Here is a 21,722-nt window from a genome sequence, read left to right on the forward strand (position 1 = left end):
CAAACAACCCATGTTGTTTTTAATAAAAACAGCCAAAAAACCCACCCCAAACCTTTTTCATCAGTAAAGAAAAGAAAAAGCAGTTAGTGAGAACTGGAGCTCTTTGTGTTTGAAATGCAGGCTGCTTTCCAGCCCTTGTTGGAGAACTCCAGCATTTCAAGAGCTCACTCTTTAAAATTGCTGTATTGGTCTGAGCTGCACCAAAATCCTCTCAGTCCTGCTGCTCACCTATTTACATCACATGCTTGTTTTCAGTTGTTTTTTGGGTGAGGAATTCCTTGCTAATTATGTCCATATTTTGTAGTTACCTTGTGATGTCACTTTTTATTGCCACCACTTTATGGTTAGCAGCGTAGAGAGGCTGTGAGCATCCTCAGCCACAGAACCATGGAATTGTTGAGGTGGGAAAAGCCCTCTGAGCTCCTCCAGCCCAACCATCCCCCAGCAGGGCTAAGGCCACCGCTAACCCATGGCCCCCACATCCACACATCCATTAAATCCCTCCAGGAATGGGGACTCCACCCCTGCCATGGGCAGCTGTTCCAATGCCTGACAGCCCTTTCCATGAATAAATTTTTCCTCATATCCAACCCAAATCTCTCCTGGCGTGGCCTGTGTTAATCCCTTCTCCTATTCCAGCTGAACAGAGAGGAAGCGAGACCGTGTGCTTAATAGCAAAACATTGGCAGAATGGCTCGTGGTCACACTAAATGCTGCTGTCTCTGAAAATCAAGGGGAAAAGAGGTGGGAGTGAGCTGATTGAAGATAAATGATGCTACATGAGCTTTAATCCTTCCCTTGGGGTCAGTGACATGAGGCCACTCAGATGATGTTCCTCGAAGGGAGCGTTGGTGAGAAGGATTTCAAGGCAATGTGTGACAAGCCACTGATTTGTTACAGTTCAGGGTTTAATTGAAATAATTACATGGGAATCTCCTGGTTCCTTTTTTATTCTTCTGCAGTGGCTAAAACGAACCAGAGTGTAGCAGTCGTGGCTGGTGCCATAAGTTTTTGGGTGGTTAATATGTACCAAAGCTCTACTCGTGGTGATAATTGAAACCAAGGAAGAATCTCAAGCAGCAAGAACAAAGATAACCTTTAAATAGAAATTCCTGCTTTCTGGATCTCTATGTAGGTGCCTGTCCAAAAGCCCAGGGATCTTCCTTTGATCTCAGCTTTCATCCCATCAAGCAGAATCTCTTTGATCCTGGCCATGGTGGGGATGACCCTTTCCCAGCTCTGTCATTCCTCTCACTGGGAGAGCTGCTGGAGGAGTGCTGAACCTGCCTGCCATGATTTGTAGCTCCCACTGGTGGTACCTGGAAAACTTCAAGTTTTCAGGAACCCTCAGATTTACCAGAGGGGTTTTTAACCTCCCTTTTTGTTGCCCTTGTGCTGGTGCCAGGCACTGCCTGTCCTGGCCTGTGCTTTCACATCTCTTGCTGTCACTCCTGTGCAAAATCCACCCTTCTCTTTCCTTCTCCCCCAGGAAACTTTTCAAGGATCTTGGTGAATTTATTATATTCATATTTGATGTGTGTATTTATTTTTTTCCTTTTGCCAGTGATGGGATTTGTGGTGGGATCTTGTGTATCATCCACTCAAATGCATGAAAGAAACCAAGCCAAGGTCAGGGGCACATCCACAGCCCGGGGATTACACCCAATTCCCAGTGCTGTTAGGACCATTGACATACATGGCATAAATTAAAATAGCAGACAAAATTTTGGCAAGGGAGAAATATGAACATTGGATGTGGGAGCTTGAGAAGCAAAAGCCATTTTAGTGCAGAGCAGGAATCATTCCCAATCACCTTTTTTCTTTTCTGCTCCAGGCCGTGACCGTGCGGAATTCCATGGCCAAGTCGTTGTACAGCGCCCTGTTTGACTGGATCGTGTTCAGGATCAACCACGCCCTCCTCAACTCCAAGGACATGGAGGAAAGCACCAAGGTAACACCTCAGCAGCTCCTGTGGATCCTCTCTTGGGTTTTAAAATAGATAACTGAGTGATAAAACATTACCCAGGCGTGTTGCTTAACATGAAGTTAATTTTTCCTCGGATCATAGCTGAGTGCATCATTATTCTAAGTGGTGCTTGCTGAGCTGAGAAGGATGAAGCACCTCAAGTACTGTCAGCTCAAAGCAACCAGAGAGGAGATTTTGTTGTAGCCACAAAAGCCAGTTCCCCCACCCACTCCAGGAGCAATGGCAAATATTTTCCTCCTTATGTGTAAAACTAAAGGGCCATGTATAATTCAGAGGGGAAAAAGGGAATTCTTGCTGCTGCATTTTGGTGAAGTTGCTCCCTGATGAGATTATGAAGGAGGTGGGTGTTTGTAGGTACTGAGGTAGTAGAGTAGAAAAATGAATTTAAAGAAAAGAAGCCATGGAGCTGATGGGATGCTGTACCACCTTCCCAAAGAATTAATGGAAAGAGTGGCATGAAGTTTCCTGCAATGGCAGGGCCTGCATGCTGTGACCCAGCACATCCTCCATAACCCTCTCGTGTACTCATCCACATCCTCGTGGCTGGGGAGTACTGACCCCAAAATCTGTGTCCCTGCACACAGGCACTGCCAGCTCTCCAGCTCCCCTTGCCTTGGGAATCTGGGACATGGTCTGGTCCAGCAGCATGTGGGGCTTTTTGGGGGGTTGTGCATACAAACTGAAGGCTCAGCTGCCAAAAGGAGGATTTTTGCTGAGCACTGACATTTGGATTGTGCCATAGGACTGAAGTTGCAGAGATTCTCAGTGTAATCACTCCTTTATTTAATTCCAAAAAAGGGTTGTGGAGCGTAATTGTGGGCTGGAAATAAAAACATGCCTATGAAATCTGGTTATGTGTTTTCCTGACAAAGGAGGGTTGTTACAGTGATAACATCCAGCGAGCCTTCTGACTGCACATGCTGCCTCTCCCTCTGTTTAATATTTTACCAGAAATGTTGTGTTCTTTCCTGATTTTTTTCCAAGTAATCAAAAGTTTTGTCTGGGCTGTCAGGAAAAAACAAACCACACTGTTTATATATTTGGTGAAGCAGAAAAGTGGATTTGTTTTGACAAGGAAATGCATCTCAAATGCTAATTATTTTTTATTTATGACCCAATGATTCTTTAAAATTATTATCCGTTCTGTAATATTTAAATACAAATCAGTCTAGGACACTCCTGTGTGCTTAGTCAGCATGGCTGTGAAAGTGAGGCACCACAGTAGCTGTTTATGGGCAATTAAACTTTTGATCCCAACCTCAAATCTCAGCAGGTAAGAGCCAGAACAGCCCAAATTCCTGCTTGTCTCCAACATTGCTGCTGCACATTAACCCTCTGCTTTCTCCAGCCAAGACTCCCATGGAGCGTGACCATCTTCCCCCTTGCCCACCTCTGTGTGTCATCTCATGAATTCACAATTCACAGGTTTCTGACCCTTTTTTTCACCCCAAAATCCTAATGGTAATAATATCCAGGTCAGGCAGCAGGAGCTGGGAGTGGTGCTGCCCCTGTGCCAGAGCAGATGCACCCACGCTGGCCAATGCCCAGGACCTGGAGCTGCACAGTGTGCTCATACCCAGCTCCAGGGAGGCAATCCTGGGCACAGCTTGGGCCAGAGTTCCTGAAGCAGAAAGGCAGCGCACAAAATACCAGGAAATATCTGCTGCTCCAGGCACAAGTGTAGTTCAGTTTATCTTCAGAGTCCTCTATGAATTGGATTGAGTCCCACAAATCCCCTAGAAATCATGAAAATGCACAAATCCTCCCCATTTTAGGGGTGGAGACAGCGAAGAAGAGATTTATGTGCATTTCAGAGCAGCTCTGTTAAACATTGACAGCCAATTTTCCCTTGAGTGGTTCTACCAACGTCACCTCCTCAGCCCTAGTTTTAGCCCCCAACATGGGTAGTTCCAGCATAGAGAAAGGAGAAATGTCTCCCTGGACTGGGCAGGGCTGGGAATGGCTGCTCCTGTGCCCTCGAGGAATAACTCTGCTGCCAACAAGGGTCTGAGGGCATCTGGGCTCTGCAGCTGCCACTGAGGCACCAGCCAAGAATCACCACCATGGAGAAAAGGAGCCAACAACTGATCTGGCTTTTCCTCCCGCTTCCCAATCCTCCTGAATTCCTTGTCAGCTCGTTCTTGGAGAAGCCCCAGATGAGGATGCAGGTTGTCCTTAGCTTCCCATGTGTGGGGGCCTGAATATATGTTGTATTGTAAGACCTGTGTGGGTCCCAGTTGCTCCGAACGAGCTGCAGCTGCAGGGTCCTTAGTTGGGCAGCAGCTGTAGCTCGTGAAGGTAACTGAGATAAATAGGGGTGGGTTGAGAGCCCAGGAGGAGCCCCTGAGAAGAAAGGAAGGAGTGTGTGGCAGAGAATGGAGAAGAGCCCCAGCAGAGAGGCGAGAACAATGCTGCAGCGAAGATTACAACACCCATGTGTTGTTTTGAGGTTGGGCAGCACCAGTTGGGTGACTGGGAGGTGGGCTGGGAGCATTGGCATCTCCAAACCCTGGGAGTACCCTCCTTGTCGCAAGGCAAGACCTTGGCACGTGGGTGGCATCTCCTTGCTGCCAGCCAAAAAAGTCTCTGAAACACATCAAATCTCTGATTTATGAGAGCAAAATACAGCCTTGCTCCTCAGAAACCCCTGGGTGTGCAGTGGGTGAATAATATGTGACTCACCCTGCAGTAAAAGTCTCAGATTAATCCCAGCCCATGCTTGACACTGATACTCCTCTGACTTTTAAGATGCATTTTGAAAGAATCCCGCAGGTTTGGAAGGTTCAGAAAGTGTCAGATGATGGATTTGGGGCACAGAGCTTTCTTTTATAATAATCACATTATGCAGAGGTAAAACAAGACTCAAAACCATCTCAATTTAGAGTGTGTGTGGGAGAAGTTGAGGAGAAAAATTAATACAGAAGTTTCTCTCTTCATCAGTGTAGATTTGATTTTAGTGGGACAATGAGAACAGAGATCATTTTCAGATCCCAATATGTGTTTATTTGATATCAGCAGTAAGGAGAAGATCAAAAGATGAAGCTGGGCAAAGAAAAATAAACACTCGGCCGTTGTTCTTCCATATTGTCCAGCAAATATTTGGAAGATGTAAATAAGACCTTTGATATCCAAATTTAGTTAAATGTGCAGTGAAATATTTTGGGAAAACACAGTGGGATTTGGCTTATCTTGCTTGGTGACAGGATTTCTAGCATATTATTTCTGACCCGAGTTGTGAATGTGTTATTTGATACCTCCTGGTTTATGGTAATGGCAGAGCTGCCATGGGCTGGATTTGCTCTGACTCCCTTTTCCTTCATCTTCTCTCAACCCCTTTCAGTTCCTTTTATGGACTCATGATTGCCTACAAACTGTCTGAAATTTGACCTTTATTAATGAGGCCAGAGACTTTGTCTTCTCTTGAGAACAAGATTACTGAACCTCCCAGAGCCTCTTATTGAATTCCCCTTCCATAAATCAGGTTAGGAATTGCTAGAAGTCCATCTCACCTCTTAAAAATATGATAGAGTGGAGATCATGGTGGATCAAAAGGCATTTCTGAGGGTGTTTTTAATCTTTCCCCATTTGGTTCTTGTGAAGTGTCTTAATTTCTTCTCAAATCACGCTGCTGCCATGCTTGGATGATGTGCTGTATTCGTGGGGATGATGGTGAACTCATGGCTGTGAAGAAAATTAAAATTAATGGCCATGAAGAAAAATTCGTGGTTGAACACATGAATTCATGGCCGTGAAGAAAATTCATTTAAATTCAGCCAACCAGTTAATTCTTGGCTTTTTCTGACCTGAAGCAGAGGAAGAATTGCTGGACATGCAGGGTATTTATTGTGCATCAGTTCATTAATTTTAGGTCCCAACTTCCAAGTTTGTAGCAAATCACTGTGTTTCACTTTACATATAGGTCATCTTGTATATTGGGGTGATGAAGGTTGGAGTGGTCCTGTTGGATGAAGTGGTGATGGATTTTGGGGTTTTGGGGAGGAATTTTTTGCACTATTGGCTTTGGAATATTACAAATGAAAAGAAATTACTAAAATGACAAGAGGTAAAAAAAATTAAAAATAGCAATAAACAAGATTTTTCCCCTGAATTTGAAGCAAACCTATTTGTGATTGCCAAAATGTACCTCCATGGTGGAATTACATCACCAGTGTGTATTTGGGGCCACATAAATCATCTCCAATGATCCCTATTTATTGGCACTTTGGGAACTGGAGAGCACAGAGCTTCAAGGTCATCATTTGCCAAAAGCCCTTAAAACTCCTGCTCTGTGTTTAAATGTCATGGCTGAGACATTTCAAGAAAAGCATGAGGTCATTTTTCCTCATCTCAAGCAGCAAGTGCTCACTGACCCAGGGTTCACCCAAATTTTAAAAATCCTCACAGACGTGCACTTTTAATCACAGGAATTTTGAAATGCTAATTAATGCAGTCACACTTTTTAATTTTATGTGTTAGTTTTGATAAAGAAACAGCATTAACACACAAGCTAGACTTGGCAAGTCAAGCTCTAAGTTATCTTTGTGTGATTTCCGCATGGCACCTATTCAAACGACAGATTTGGAGCTGAAGACTTAAAAGATTTGTAAATTTTAAACTCCCTTGATTATTTTTTTTAAATATTGGGCTGTAAAATTCATTCTAAACCAATTACACGCTTTTTACTGACAGTTTAGCAAAATTAATTTCTGTATATGTAAATGGAAATGGTGTTTTTTCACCTTGCTACAAGAATTGACTTTGTGTTAGTACATTTATGCTGCTTTATCATAAATAAATAGATAATATTTATTTATGATAAATATTATAAATATTTTTATATATTATATTTATATATAAATATATATCTTTATAAAAAATCATAAATAAATGGACAGAGAGCAGAAAAACAGCCATAAATTCTAAATTTCTCAGGTTTTAAAGTTTTCCCAAGTGGCATCCATTGGCCCCGTTCTTTTGGGAGCAGAGGACAAATGACTGTTTCACTGCAGAGCTCTGCCTGCATTTCTCTGGCATGAAACTCTGCAAAAAAACACACAGTTTATAATCTGTATTCTGGAGGAGTTTGGTAGTTACAAACACAGGGATGTGAGAAAAATGCTGGTTTACTCTGTATAACAACCATGGCAGAATTAACCATCCTCCTCCTGGATGCGTGGTTTGATACCTGCAGTGGTTCTGTGAAATGCAGATTATTTTTATAATAATATTTTTATCATGTTAATTCTGTGTGTGTTTAATTTTAGGTGTCAGCAAAAAAATTATAAAACACAGCTTTAAAATTTAATATTTCTTTTATAACTGACAGGGCTATTTTTTGCTGTATATGACTCTTCTGTTTTGCTTTATAAGTGTATTTCCACGCCCACATTGAAATATATTTGGTAGCAGTTTCAATGCAGTAAATGAACCAGGATTTGAAAAAAAGGGAGAGGATTTTTGTGCTCAGTTGTTTCATATTAAATTAAATTTGTGAGAGCTTTAAGACTTTGTTCAGATTGAAGTCTTCGCTCATGGCAGGGGCTTAACTATTTCCACAGGGCATCAACACGATGCTTTTGAAAGTGGTGTCAGTAAATTCATTAATAGTCTGGAAGTGTGAGCATTTTATCTTCCAAGTCTTGTTTGTATATGGTGGAATAGAGTCTTTTATGTAGGGGAATTTTCTGGAACTTTTGGGTATTGTACGGATGAGGTTGAACAGCATGGGGTGGTTGGGGTCGGGATTTGCAAGGGAGATGAGGAAAGTCACTTTGTCCTGTTTCCATCATCAGTTTTTCCATGGATAATATAGATAAGATATGATCCAATAATCATACAGAGAGTTTAAGAAGAGTTCCTCCTGAGATGTGTTTAAAAACGATGAGGCAGATTTCTGCCTGGTGAGCAGGAGTGTTGCCACATCCATCGGGACAAGCAGGAGAAGATGCTGGACCTCAGGAAGTAGAGGGTGAGGGTGAATCCTCTGCCAGGCTGTCCTTGGTCCAGTGGCTCCCAATTCCCATCTCCTGGTCAAAGAGCTGTTTCTCATGGGTGTTTTGTCGAGTGATGCAAACTTCTGGGAAAGTGGCCAAGGGCCTTCATCCCTGTCATGGCATCAGGGAGGTAGAGACTGACTGGCCCTGGAACAGGGAGAAGAGCCTGGACAAAAGATGAAGTGGTCAATGAACTCTTGGAAAATGGTTTGAAGACTTATCTTTGTGCTGAAATGCTTTGTTTGTTGTGTTTGTGCTTGTCGCAGTGGCCAGGGTCCAGGTCAGACAAAGCTCCAGCTCAGGGCCCCGTTGCTGCTCTGCCCACGGTGGCCGTGCCTGCTGCAGCCGTAGGTGGTTCCCTGCTCAGCAATCAGGCACAGAGGGAATATTTTCCTCCCACACTGTGTGACGTGTTGAAAATGGACAAAAGGCAGTGTGGAGAGGCCTGTGGACAGTCTGGTTTGTGTTCCTGGCAGCGGAATTGGTGTTAGAAAATCCAAAGTGCAGGTAACACCATAGAACTAAAACCAGGGCATGTGGCAGCTCTCAGGATTTTTGAGGTGGAAGGGAGGGGATATTTCTCCTCCCTACTTAAGGCTTGGCTCGTTTGATCAGTACTAATGTTTTTACCTCTCTTGTTAATTATTTAATTAATGGTAATGGGTGAAAGGAGTATTTATTGTATGAGGTGGCTTTGGTTGGTGCATGGTGCCCTAACAAGCTGCTGGTGGAGCTCTCCCCAGATGTGTCCTTCAGGCTCTTCACTCCTTTTCTGCTGACAGCAGCCTGTCTGGGTGGGCACAGTATGAGTTTTATTTATGACACTAATTATGAGTTAGGTGTTTAGCACAACAGTCAGGTACAGGCATGGAAGCTGCAACAGAAACTGTATTTTGAGCTTGTTTTTCACCCCAGCTCCCCCTGTGGATGAGGTTTATTTGCTGACACATCCCCATGTCCCTCTTCCTCCGGGTTTCCCAAGTCCATCTGACAGGCAGAAGGCTCAAGTTTTATGAAACCCAGTACCTACACAAAGGGGAAAGTTCCACATTTCTGCTCCCATCAAGGGTGGGAAGCACAGCCTGAGGCAGCAGGTGATGGGTTGCACTCACCTGTGGGCCAGCATCCACCTGGCCAGAGCTCAGCTGCCCCTCCTGGCCTGGCTGCTGTGGGGAGAGGAGGGGCCAGGAGGATGCAAAGCAAGCAGGGAATTCACTGCAGCACTGAGCTCTCTTTACCAATACAGGAAACCTTGGTGCAGCCACATCTTGATGAGCATCTCAAGAGGTAATTGTAGATTAGAGACCAAACAGGCATTGGCTCTTCAATTTGGGGCAAAGCCTGGAGCGAGATATGGCTGAGGTTCACAAAATCATCAAAGTGATGGGGGAAAAAAGGCTCTTTAGATTTGTAACTGGCCAAATCCTGCAATTTATATTATGGGTTATGGATTATAATAAAAGTAAAACTTCCCTACTGTGAACTTATGGAAGTTTGTTAGAGAGAATGTAGGGCTCGTAAAAAAAATGGGATGGGTCCCTCTTTACACCCCTCTTGCCCAAGAGCTAAAGGAGCCCAGAGGTGCCCCTCCATATCCCTCATCCCAAACTGGCAGGAGCTGGTGGGAAAAGGTGCCAGAACACAGAAGAGCCACGTGGACACAGCCAGGTGTCACGGGCAGGGCTGGGCCAGCACTTAGGGCTGAGTGTCAGGCAGGGCTTTGGGCTCCCTTTTCCAGCAGCATTATTATTATTTTTGTGTTAATTCCCCCGTTTCAGGGAGGCAGGAGTGACTCAGTGCCCCCAAACACCAGCCCATTGTCTGATCCATCTGACAAACAAGTATTTGTGACACTATTTCAGTTTTCACCAGGAGAAGTAAAGATTATTTCCATGGGAAGCTCTGATGCTTTGGAGTTTCTTTTTGAGGTTTGCAGCTGGAGTGGGTTTGCTTGGACACTGCTTTCACCTTGGAGGTGTGTTTCCATGGATTGTCTTCACCATGCAAGCTTTTGTTTCCCCATTTTTCCCTTCTGAAGAGCAATACTCTTAAATCCAATAGAATAACTTGGAAGAGGCTTCAGGTTTCTTCAAAGACGGCCATTTGTTTGTAAATAAGAAAAACAAAATCACCTCTTGAAGGGCTTTTCTCTTAGAACAAGTCCTTTTGTCCAGATATCTAAAGTTACACATTGTCTCTTTGATTTGGAGGAGTCTTCCAAATGGCACAATATCAACAATTCTAGTAAAATTCCTACTATTAAGTATATTTAATTCTGTCTGTGTGCTTTTGATTATGTACTGTGTACAAATAATCCACTTAATGTGATTTTATTCTAATCCTCACTCTTACTTTTCTTGCAGACTTTATCCATTGGAGTGCTTGATATTTTTGGGTTTGAAGACTATGAAAACAATAGTTTTGAACAATTCTGCATTAACTTTGCCAACGAGCGCTTGCAGCACTACTTTAACCAACACATCTTTAAACTGGAACAGGTAAGTCCAGAAATATTTACTCTCTAATGCCAGTGAATATTGACATGACTTTGTGGCCCTGATAAAGTTCTGAAATTGTCCCTTTAATTCTGTTTTGTTAAGGAGTGTACACTGAATTATTCCTATTTAACTTCAAATTGACCTTCTAAATTACAAACTTCCACCTGTAAAATAAAATCCAGCCAGGCATTTGCTGGTTTAAAATAAACATTTTGACTTCCCAAAACATCATGAAGACCTTAACCCCTTTTGTCTCCTTGATATGTGCTCAGAGGGCTTATCAAGGAATGAGCAATTCCTTCCTTGCCTTTGCCTGGACATGATGCCATGCCATTTGATATCACATAAAAGTTATTTTTTGGTATCTAGTGAAAAAGCCTTCCCAATCTTGCAATGCTTTTTTCCTTCCAGTGTTGATTTGTGGGGAGGGAGGGGAAATGTCACTGTCATGTGTTCTCAGAGGTCAGACTTGAGAGCATTATGATCTTCAATATCCCTGGCAGATTGGGAAAGGCTGAACTTTAAGCTTTGCTTTACTTATGTTAGAACAAGGCGTTGCTTTCCAGCCTCAAATTAATGTACTCTAAGAGAGACACCAAAAACACAGGCTGCAGTCCAGCAGGTAACACACACAAGATGGTTTGGAGTGATGGGAGGAGACTTCTCCATTTGTGGACAAGAAAACTGAAAGTTTCTTTCACCATCCATGTGTTGTTTCATGGATAGACAGCTATTATTGGGCTGTACAACACAGAAATATGTTAGAGACCTTCAAAATGCCTTTTATTTTTTACATGCCAGTCTGCATGTCCTCTCTCCAGGTGAAATCCTTCTTGGGGGAGGCCAAGGGGAACCCTCCTTATCATCATTACAGAATTAACCCAACCCTTCCCAAAAACCCTGATGGTTTTGTTTTGGGCTTCTCCAGTGTTGTCAGAGTTTGGAAAACGCAGAAGAAAAAGTTGCCTTGAATATGAGGATGTTCAAAAAACAAGTGGGTCACTTAGGGAGTATTTGTTCATGAGTTTGATGGTTTCTGTTTATCTCTTTGGTTTTGGTTAGTAAGGTAGAGCAGAGCTGCTCAAAGCCATTTAATTTCAGTTTTTTAAGTGGCCTTTGTTTGTAGGTGTGCCCTACTCAATAGATGCTCTAATAGTGGGATAACCTGTCTATTTCTAGAGACAGGTTTATTTTCCCATTGTCCACCATAAAAATACAAATTTTGATGCTATCACAAAGCCAAACCAGCTGGATTTTTTATAAATGTTGCCATACCCTCCCTAGAAGAGACTCAAGGAGGGAGGATCCTTCCTGAAAGCTGGAGAGAGATGATTCCTCCATGAGGTAGGTGGGGTTTCAGCAGCCTCCTCCAAGATGCCATCGGCCACGAGGGAATTCCTGTTATTGGGCTGGGATTTCTTAGTAGGTCAGTGCATCCCCCCAAGCCTGGGGATGCACAGAGGTCCTGAGTGCAGCAATCCCTAATTCTTCTTGGAGCAGCTCCAGAGCTCATTAGCTTTCCTTTCTCCTGGAAATCTGTCAGGCATGTGAAGTCGCTGGAGTCAGTGTTTGCTCCGTGGATGTGAGGAGCAGTTGTGGAGCCATCAAACTGCAAAGGGCCCATTCCAGCTCTTAATGCCTGAGCACGTCATCCTCCTGGATCCTGCCTGGAGCTCTGCGAGCTCTGCTGCTGGAAAATTCAGACATCTTGGCATGGATTGAGTCTATAAATACAAAATCTGTGCAGCTGCATGAGCACTGATCCTTAGGTGTATGAATTGGATGGTTTAACCATTTACTTACCCTGGAATTCCAGCTGCATGTGGAGGAGTGGATTAGAAGGAAAGAAAACTCAAGGACTCATGTTCAGATCTTGGGTCTTCAGAATATTCTTCATTCATCACTAGCCCAAAGGTTTTTTAATGATAGTCATGAGTCTACAAATGATGACCAGAAGTTAATATTGTGTAAATAAATTTCTAGGGAGCAAATAAATAAATTTCTAGGGAGCAAAATAGTTCTGTTACTTCAAAATGTGAAGTTATCTGAGGTATTTGTATCTTTATAAGGGTTTCTTTCATGTCTTGGTGATAGGGACTGAAATGGAGAGATCCTTCTCTGAATCCTCAGCTCTCCAAAGCTTGCAGGAGGCCAAAGAGAGATTGCTGAGATACCCAGACACCTCTGCCAAAAAAATAAGTGGCAAAATTAAATAGTCACTGAGGATTTTTCTTGAAATCCTAATAGAATTTGTCTGCCAGAGCTGCATTTAGCCATGATGGAATTGTTGCCATGACATGCTGTTGATGTTATGGAAACCAAAATACCCACCAGTGTCCTCTGGGAGAACCATGGGATTATCTTAAATTTTATTCTCTTTTTTTTCCACGGTGAAATCTAATACAATGTGTCTGGTGAATCTTTTTTTAAACCTGCTGTCTGAAGATGGCACTATTTCCAGTGGTTTGCAAACAACCACCAAGGCATCCCTGATCTTCAGCCTGGTATCTCCCAAAAATCCAGCAGCTCTTCAGTTTGGGGTTTTTTAGGGCATTGTGCTAAATAATTGCTGCAGGTGAAGTTTGGAAGTTTAGTTTGGAGGTCACCAGTACCACACCACTATGATCTGAGTTTCCTCCAAGTTTCCAGGTCATTGGCAGTTTAAGGGCCAGGAGTACAAGTTTTTATTTCTTTATGTATCCCATGTTCCAAACTTTGTCATCTTTGTTCTCACTCATCTTCCCCATCCCTGCTGGGGCTCATCCATTCCCTCCACCTCACCCACCTTTCCCTGCTTCAGCTGATGCTTTGCAAAGGCTGAGGACTCATCCTGTAGCTTTCCATCCCACAGGTCTTGCTATTAAAGTTCTTTTCTACCTCTTTTTCCAGTTTTTGCTTACCCACCAAACTTCAGTTTCAAGGACATGATTTTATTGTTTTAAAAAATCCATAAATAACCAAGGTAGAGGCTGAAAAAATTACAGAATTTGGAGTACAATCAATTGGCAGGAGCTCAGGTGTGCAGTGAAGTCTATTTTCTGGTGGAGTCTCTGGTGAGCTTGGTGTACCAGCCAGTAAATCTCAGCCTGAAAAATTGAATTTCATTCAGGATAAAGCATCCTATGGAATGTTTGCTCAGCCATCCAAAACTCTGTAAATATTTAGGGAGGTGTGTGGGGTTTACTGGTCCTGTGCAATAGGTGGAGAAATCCAATAGTCTGGATTAAGTCATGGTGGTGTTTGGTTGGAGGTGTGATTTGATGGTCACTACCTCCAACCACCTCTGAATCCACCTCATGATTCTGAGGAGTAACAGCCCCCAGGAACATAACACTCTAAAATGAGTTTAGATATCTTACCTAAATATTACATTTAGAATTTAATGTGGGAGTGAATTAATTTTAAAAAGCATCAATCTCAAATATTTAAATTTAAATAAATGATGAAAAAAGGTCTCTCTCCTACTGCTTGGAACACTCTTCCTCCCCTTCCAGCGAGGGATTTTTCTGTATCTCATCACTGCTTAGGCGTTAACGCCTCTTTATTGCCTCCGAAGACAAAAGCCAGCCCTCAGAAGTCAAGCATTGAGTCCTGGGAGGCTCAGTTCAAATTTGTTTTCCTTGGAGATGGGAGAGCGGCTGCCCTCTGAGAAATGTTGGCCAGCTGTGGGCCACATGACCCGTGGAGAAGGAACAAGCTGCACAAGTTATTGATTTATTATTTGGCAGAACTCCATCGAGCGCAGCTCATGTTTGGGAGAAGGGGATGATGCTTAGAGCACATAAATTACACTAATAAAAATCAGGATGCTGAGAGCTGTTTAAATGGTATCTGCAGGGCAGGAAGATTTCAAAGCACATGAGGGAAATGAAGGACAGCCCTGATCTGTGCCAGGGTGGGTTAGGGTTGGACATCAGGAGGAATTTGTTCATGGAAAGGGTGGTCAGGCACTGGAGCTGCCCAGGAGGTGGTGGAACCCCCATCCCTGGAGGGGTAAAGGCACAAAGCACTCCTGGATGTGTCACTCAGTGCTCCGGGCTGGTGAGGTGGGGATCAGGCACAAGCTGAGCTCAATGGGAGATCTTTTCCAAGCTCTGTGACTCTGGGATCCATTGTGAGACCCCCAGAGCTTTGTCTTCTGTCCTTCCAGCATCCTTGAGCCCTTGGATGTTGCATGGCTGGGACTGGGGGGCTTTGTTTGCCACCCACTCGTGTCTGGGTTTCTCCAAATGGTGAGCAGTATATATATATAAACATAATATAAAATGTGTGACTGTAATAGGATATATCCTAATCTCTTATATTATTTATGTATCCTCTCATACCATAAAGTAGATTGAGTTGGAAGGGACCTAAAAGATCATCCAGCTACAGCTCTCCTCATATGGAATTTCTTAACTTTTAATTTATCCCTGGTGCAGAGAAGTGCTGCATCTGGCAAGCCCACCCCTCATCCCATGCTCCTTGCTGTAACTCTCCAGTTCACAGGTGCTTGCTCCCAGTGCCCTTGTCCCTCTCCCAGGTCACCATGGTCCCTTGAGCTTTTTTCCTCTCCTCTGAGCTCTTTTTCCAGGTAGATGATGTTTTCTGCTGATTGTGCTTCCTACTCAGATGTATTGGCTAAATAAATGCACAGACTGTGCCAGGGATAATTTTTTTTTATTTATTAATGGTACAAGAAGGGTTTGGAGTGCCAGGACAAGGGGGAATGGCTTCCCACTGCCAGAGGGCAGGGTCAGATGGAATATTGGGAGCTGTGAGGGTGGTGAGGCCTAGCAGAGGCTGCCCAGAGCAGCTGGGGCTGGCCCATCCCTGGAAGTGATCAGGGCCAGGTCAGACAGGGCTTGGAGCACCCTGGGATGGTGGAAGGTGTCCACAAGATCTTGAAAACAGAAGATCTTGAAGGTCTCTTCCAGCCCAGCCATTCTGTGTTTGTGTTGGTGGATTTTCATAGGGCAGAGTTGTGCAATGTGACCTCTCCTCTTAAGCAAGGTGACGAGCAGGAAATCTTTACAGGCCTCTAAAATACTTCAGCCAACCTAAAAATGGTCTTACTGTGGCAGGACTGGAATCAGGAGTGAGTTAATTGACAAAAATGTGGAGTGGGATTGGAAGGAGGAGATGTTCAGCCTCAAAGATCAGTCTGGTCCTCACCATGACCACTATGGAGGTTCCTTCTCTGATTTCCTAACTCTGATCCATCTTTCAGGGTGCTGACAGTGCAGATACAGATATTTATTTTCCTCTTTTATTTTGATCACAAGAAATTAAAGGAATTGGTCCCCCAGCAGATCACGCAGCAATGTTAAGCTCCTGCTTGTCCTGGCTGTGTAAGGGCAGCTTGGGAAGATGTTTCTGCAGAGGGAGCCCATGGGATCATGGCACTGTGTGTGCTGCCAGCTGAACCCTGCAAACCCAATTCTGCCCATTTTGGGAGCAAAATATAATTTGTGATTGAAACCATGCTGCCACTGAAGTTCAGGGAGCTGATTTGAGTTCAGAGATGGATGGTTTGGAGCTGGCACATGATTTTCAGGGCTGAGCCTGCTGGTTTAGAACACTTTCATGATGGAGAATCCAAATTCCAATAAATTCAAATGTACAGCACGGGGGAAGATTATCAGTGGGTGAAACATCAGAATAAAACCAAATTCATGAGGCATTTGATGAGGAGCTGCTGAAAGTCACCTGGAAGGAGAGAGAACTTTGGCTTCAAGGGAAGGCTCCTCAGCTCCCTGCACTGCCTCATGTTGTCATGGACAGAGGGGGCCTTAAAAACCTGTTTATAGCTCATGTACCCATAAGAATGTGGTTAAATATTTATAGTTGTTGTGTCTGTGAGCACATGGTTAAAAAACATATGTGTTATATATTTATATTTATGGCTGTGTCTATAAATTCCTTTTCTACTGAAATTGAGAACAAACATAAAAATCCTCATTCCTAAACGAAACCATCAGCCTCGGCATCTTTTCCTGGAGGGATGTTGGGAACTCGAGGCATCCACCCTGTCTGCAGCACAAGCAGACTGAGCCCCAGACACTGGTCTCAGTCATTTAGGACCTTTGCACATCCCATGGATTTATCATATCAAACTCATTTTAATCATCAGTTTATGCTGGGATGATTCTGCTGGGCCTGGCTCACAGTGCCCATTTGCTGAATAAGCAATTAATCCTCCATGGGATGGGCTCATGCCTGGATGGAGGAATCCTTAGGGGAGAGTTTCTCCCACACCTCGTTGCCATTTCCAGCTGTGGACAAATTTTCCCAAGCTCCCCAGGGTGGATTTTAGGATGAAAATGTGTCCATACATAGCCAGAAAAGAGCCTTTTTGAAGTTTAGCTCCTTTAATTTTTCATTTAACAAACAACCCTTTTTAACATACTCTACAAAAATATTTTGGGGTTATTTTAAACAGGGGATTTGATCTAGGAATGGAGAGAGATGTGGAAGGGGCGTCAATTCCTCGTTTCTCACTTTGCAAAGAAACTGAAGCTGAAGCAGATGGTGTTCAAGGCAAGAAGAGAGGAATTTCACACCCTTCTGTTTAGTCGGGAATTTTGATGCCAAATATATACATTTAGACATCCCAAAGTAGCTGCCTGTTGATCGTATGGCTCTGGATTTACACGAGCTTTTATGGCAGGAGCTCGATGGGAAATGTTCCCACGTGGAGTTACGCTGGGAAAAGGGATTTTTCAGTTGATTTCTCACTTTAATCTGGGAATTTTCATTGTGTGAACAAGGTTTTCCTATGCGTCAGTAGGGAAAGGCTGGAGTAGATAAACTCCTGGATCTGCTCTAGCTCTGCCTGGTGGGAGGAGGTGAATGAGCTGGTGGAGGTTTCTGCTGCTCTTGGGGGTTGTGAATCTGATTTTTGGGGCTGTTTCTCAATTCTCCCTGTGACTAATGGCAATATCCCTGTGGGATAAGACATCTGCCTCCAGGGCACTGAACCACTGAGGGATTTTCAGGGCTTTTGGCTTGCAGGATGTGTGGATGGATGCCCAAAGCCCTCCAGACCTCTTTAAATCATGGGAAAAATTGTATCTTTGATATCCCATGATAGGGCAACAAATTTCACATATCAGGGTAAAACCTTTATCTTTAGGAGGGACTTTTCACTACCTTTTGATTTGAACTTCCTAAACCCTGAGTTTTGTGCTTTTAGACAGATGGGGAATTTATTATGGTTTTAATTTATTTTTATCACATCTTCTGTTTCGTTTAATCTGCATTTCCTCTCCTCTGAAGCTTTTCAAGCCCCTTGTCCCTCCCTGAACTTTGCCACATGATTTTGGGGAGCAGCAGCACTCAGGGACCATGTTACTCCAAAGAGAGTTGAGATATTTTATTTATATATCATATTTATCACAGATACCATGTCTACATAAGTGTGACTTTAAAAATCATGTGTAACTTTTTCTCCCCTAACTGTGCTTTTTATTTTTAGCATTTGGGTTTATTTACTGATGACTGTGGCTGGATACAGGGTAATTGATGATCATGTGTAAAGACATTTTCCAGCATCTCCCAAGATTTTGTTGGGCTTGTGGGTGTTTTATCCCACTCAGGATAAAGAAATCTTTAATTCCATCCTGGATTTGAGTGTTTTGGTTTGGTTTAGCACCGAAATAAAGTCCTGATAACAGAACTGGTCCAATGCTCCTGTAGAGATAACAGGACTTGGTTCTCAACAACTCCAGCTATGAAATTACAGGATATTTCTGTTCCTGGCAGGAGGGTTGCCATCAGGCCTTGCAGCCCAGTTGGGAAGGTTTTCCTTATGCTCAGCATGTGTGTTTTAATTTTAAATTCATTGTTCTGTGCCATGGGCAGCATTCATGCTCTGGGTCAGTGTAGGCAGGCAGAGTTTCCCTTTAATAGAGCTTTAATTGCCCCCTTTCCTAGAGTTTCAGTAATTTTCCCACTTTAAAATGTTGTGCATTCTGCCCCATTCTGGTTGTTTGGTACCCCAGATTTTACATGCTGCTTTTCCTCACTGTGTGAGAGGAAAGATTTACTCTCATGTGCATTTCACAGTGAAGTCTGCATACCCATTTTATACCTTTTTTTAATAAATTTGAACATCATAAACTGTGTTTTACTCAGATCCCTTCAGCGAGCCCATGCTGACATGGTGCCAATGTCTCTCTCTATGCTTAGGGCAGCAAAGCTGTTTCTGAATTCCCACTTGGGAAACAGCAATCCCCTCATGGAGTCCATAGAGGTCACCTGGAGAACCATCTGTAGCATCTCACCCAATAATTAAATGAAAATAGGAAGCTGCTGGACTCTAAAAAAAACCCTCAATGTCTTTTTTCAGTTCTTTGCTCCATTTCTTTTGCCAAGTGTGGGAGCTCAGTGCTCTTCTCTCTAGTGAACTTGCATGGCTCCACTTTGCAGCAGACAGGTGTCCAGGGATGGGAGGAGTAAATCTCACGTTTTTATTGCAAGTAAGGATGCCAAAAAAGGGTCTCTGTGGACTTCACTGCACTGGAAACTTTTGCACAGTGGTAATGTCAGCAGTTGGGTTCCTGATGTAAAGATGATCTTCCAGGAGTAGGACATTTGAATGTGCCCCTAAACATAACTTAGCTTTAAATCAAGGTATAAATTTAAGCTGAATTTTAATCAACCTCTGGCTTGAGGTCTTTCTCTTTGAATGAAAGTGTTTCATGTTGTTTTTGTCTTGATAAATGAAAGCATCATGTTGTTTGAATGGAATTCCCTAATATTCCAGTATCCAGGACCCTGCATCCATCAAAGGATGGCTTTGTTGTCATGCTCAGAGATGAAGGAATATTTTGGAGGTAGCTTTTCAAGATGTGTCCTGAATTCTGCAGGAGGATGGTCATTAGAAGACAAATATAGGAATCACATGGAATATTAACAACTGCAATTTAATTAAGTTTAATAGACAGCAGTGATTTTATTCTGTAGCTCCTGTCTTTCTATGAACAATCTGCAGGGTGTTCTGCAGAGCAGCAAATGCCCCAGAAATTACAGCAGACCATCCCAAAGCCATAGTTGTATCTCTTGAGCTCAGATCCTGAAGGCAACCAAACAAGGAACTGGAAAAATGTTAGAAAAAAGGAATAAGGGGAACTTATTTCCATTTAAGTTTTGGAATAGTTCCTGCTGCCTGTCTTGAAATGAGAGTAAATCTCTGAATTATTGTGGAAAAGGTTATTTGTTGAGGACTTGAATCCCTGCTCTCATTTGGCCAGAGCAGGAACAGGTTTGTGCTGGGGATGGGAGGGAGGGAAGAGCCCCAGAGCCTGGGAATGAGGATTTCTGACCCAGCCCAGAGGAAAAAAAAGGAGCAGAGGAGGGAGAATTAGCCAAAATCCTGCAGCTGAAGGAAACTATGCCAGGAGGGACCTGATCACTGACCATCAGATCTGTGGAACAGCTGACAATGAGCCCAGACAAGTAGAGACCTTGAACTCTGGTATTTTTTGGTCATTTACTAGAATATTTTTTCAAAACTCCATATCTGGCATTGCTGATTAGCGCTTTTGCACTGATCTCAGCAGCAGTATAAATTTTTAGTGTGGCCAGAGGAGTTTCACAGCACATTTGCTGTGCAGCTGCTGAATGTCCCATGTGGAATTATGGATATCTAGAGTCCTTCTAGAGCAGAGCAATGGTTTCTCAGCTTAGATGTGTGCAGACATAAAACTCTCCATGATTTATGGGTTTTTGGGGGGCAGAAAAATGTAAAGCCCCCAACAAGTACTTGAACAAAGAGTGAGGATAATAAATATATAAGCCTGGTAACACCCTCGTGTCACCACTGCAATAATGCTGCTCTTGGCTCATCACAGCAAGGTTTTATTGCTCTCTGCAATAAAATAAATATATTTTATTATAAAAAAAAATAAAATCCTGACCAGGCTTGAGCTGGCAGGGCTGTTCCTAATGGACCCTGCCCTGCATTAAGGGCTGCTGGAAGCGGGCAGTGATGGATGGTGCTGGCTCCCAGTGACTCTCAGGGAAATCCCTCAGGAGCAGCTCGTGCCTGCTCTGAGTGCACAGCCTGTGATTGCTGCACAGAAGCTTTTTCCTGCCTTGCAAAATGCCACGAGTTTTAATCAAGCCTGTGATTTTTTTGGATTGCCTGTAATTCAGCAGGGCATTGAGAATGTTGTTGGGAGGTTCTGCTGTGGCCTGCTTGCTCGGCAAGAATTGAAGGTAAAAGATTAAAAAGTAAAAGGAGAAAACAAAATTCATGATGCAGAGTCTTTCCTTATTTTCAGGAGTTTTTTTCCCCAATGGGATGTTGTATATTTTGAATCCCAAAGGCTTTAGGGATATTAAAAACTCCTTCTAAGGCAGCACACATCTGTATTTGTCTGTACTGTTGTTGTGAGATTATACAATGTCTCCAATAGTGAATTCAAGACCATCTAGGGGTTGTTTTAGCAAAAATTTCCTTGTAAAATGTCTCAAAGCTCTTCAGACTCTTTATTTCTAATAATATCTGTGGAGTTCATGTTAATTTTGGATGAGGATGTACATACTTTTTTTTAAAGTTGTTTGCTCATATTAAAAATAAAGGCAGAGGCACCAACAATAATGAGTCTGATTATTATTAAAAGATGCATCCTATTAGGATTTTGAAACCTGTTTCCTTTTTATCTTCAATTCTGCCATCAAGATGTCCTGTGATAGAGAAGTAAAAAGGCAGCTGGATCAGTAGGACTTTGGAGTAAGGTGCATGGTCCAATATCTGTTTAGACAGTGAGTCACAACTCCTCAAACCTATGATGAAAATTATGATTTTTAAACTCTACTTTCATTTTGATGCCCTGAAACAATTTCTGCGTAAGACTTCTTGAAGTATTCCAGTTACAAGTATGTCTCAGAGATAACCTTTATAGGAGAGCAAGGGTTAGAACTATTTTGGTGGAAAATGAATAGCTTTTTTTGTCTCAACTGGAATTTTAGGGCAGATCCTCACATTTACTGTAGAGGGTGGTGGTTCTGCTGGTGCTGGAGCTGTGGCTTTGTATAACTGGAGGTGTCTTTGTTAGCTCATATGGCACAGGCCATTAATAGTGGGACATTAAAATGGACATTAAAAAATGGAAGAGCAGAGCCCAGGGAGGCAGGAAAGGGAGGTTTTACTGCTTTTTCTGTGTAATTCATGTGTTGTACCACAATTTCTTTCCAGCAACTGAATACTAAGTATTAATTGATGCAAACTGTGTGACACTTTGATGGGTGGGATGTTCC

At 43.0% G+C, this 21,722-nt stretch overlaps 1 protein-coding gene across 13 annotated transcripts in view; it reads left to right on the forward strand.

Annotated features, from left to right (window-relative positions):
• Positions 1–21,722, forward strand: part of MYO9A (myosin IXA) — a 183,517-nt gene that overhangs the window by 107,281 nt on the left and 54,514 nt on the right. For all 13 annotated transcript variants that reach the window (XM_074549652.1, XM_074549660.1, XM_074549656.1 and 10 more), the window contains 2 exons: positions 1,835–1,951; positions 10,344–10,478. In XM_074549652.1, the coding sequence (XP_074405753.1) occupies positions 1,835–1,951; positions 10,344–10,478 (252 nt within the window). The remainder of the gene's footprint in view (positions 1–1,834; positions 1,952–10,343; positions 10,479–21,722) is intronic.

Source organism: Zonotrichia albicollis, chromosome 11 (genome assembly GCF_047830755.1).
Source record: "Zonotrichia albicollis isolate bZonAlb1 chromosome 11, bZonAlb1.hap1, whole genome shotgun sequence".
NCBI lineage: Eukaryota > Metazoa > Chordata > Aves > Passeriformes > Passerellidae > Zonotrichia > Zonotrichia albicollis.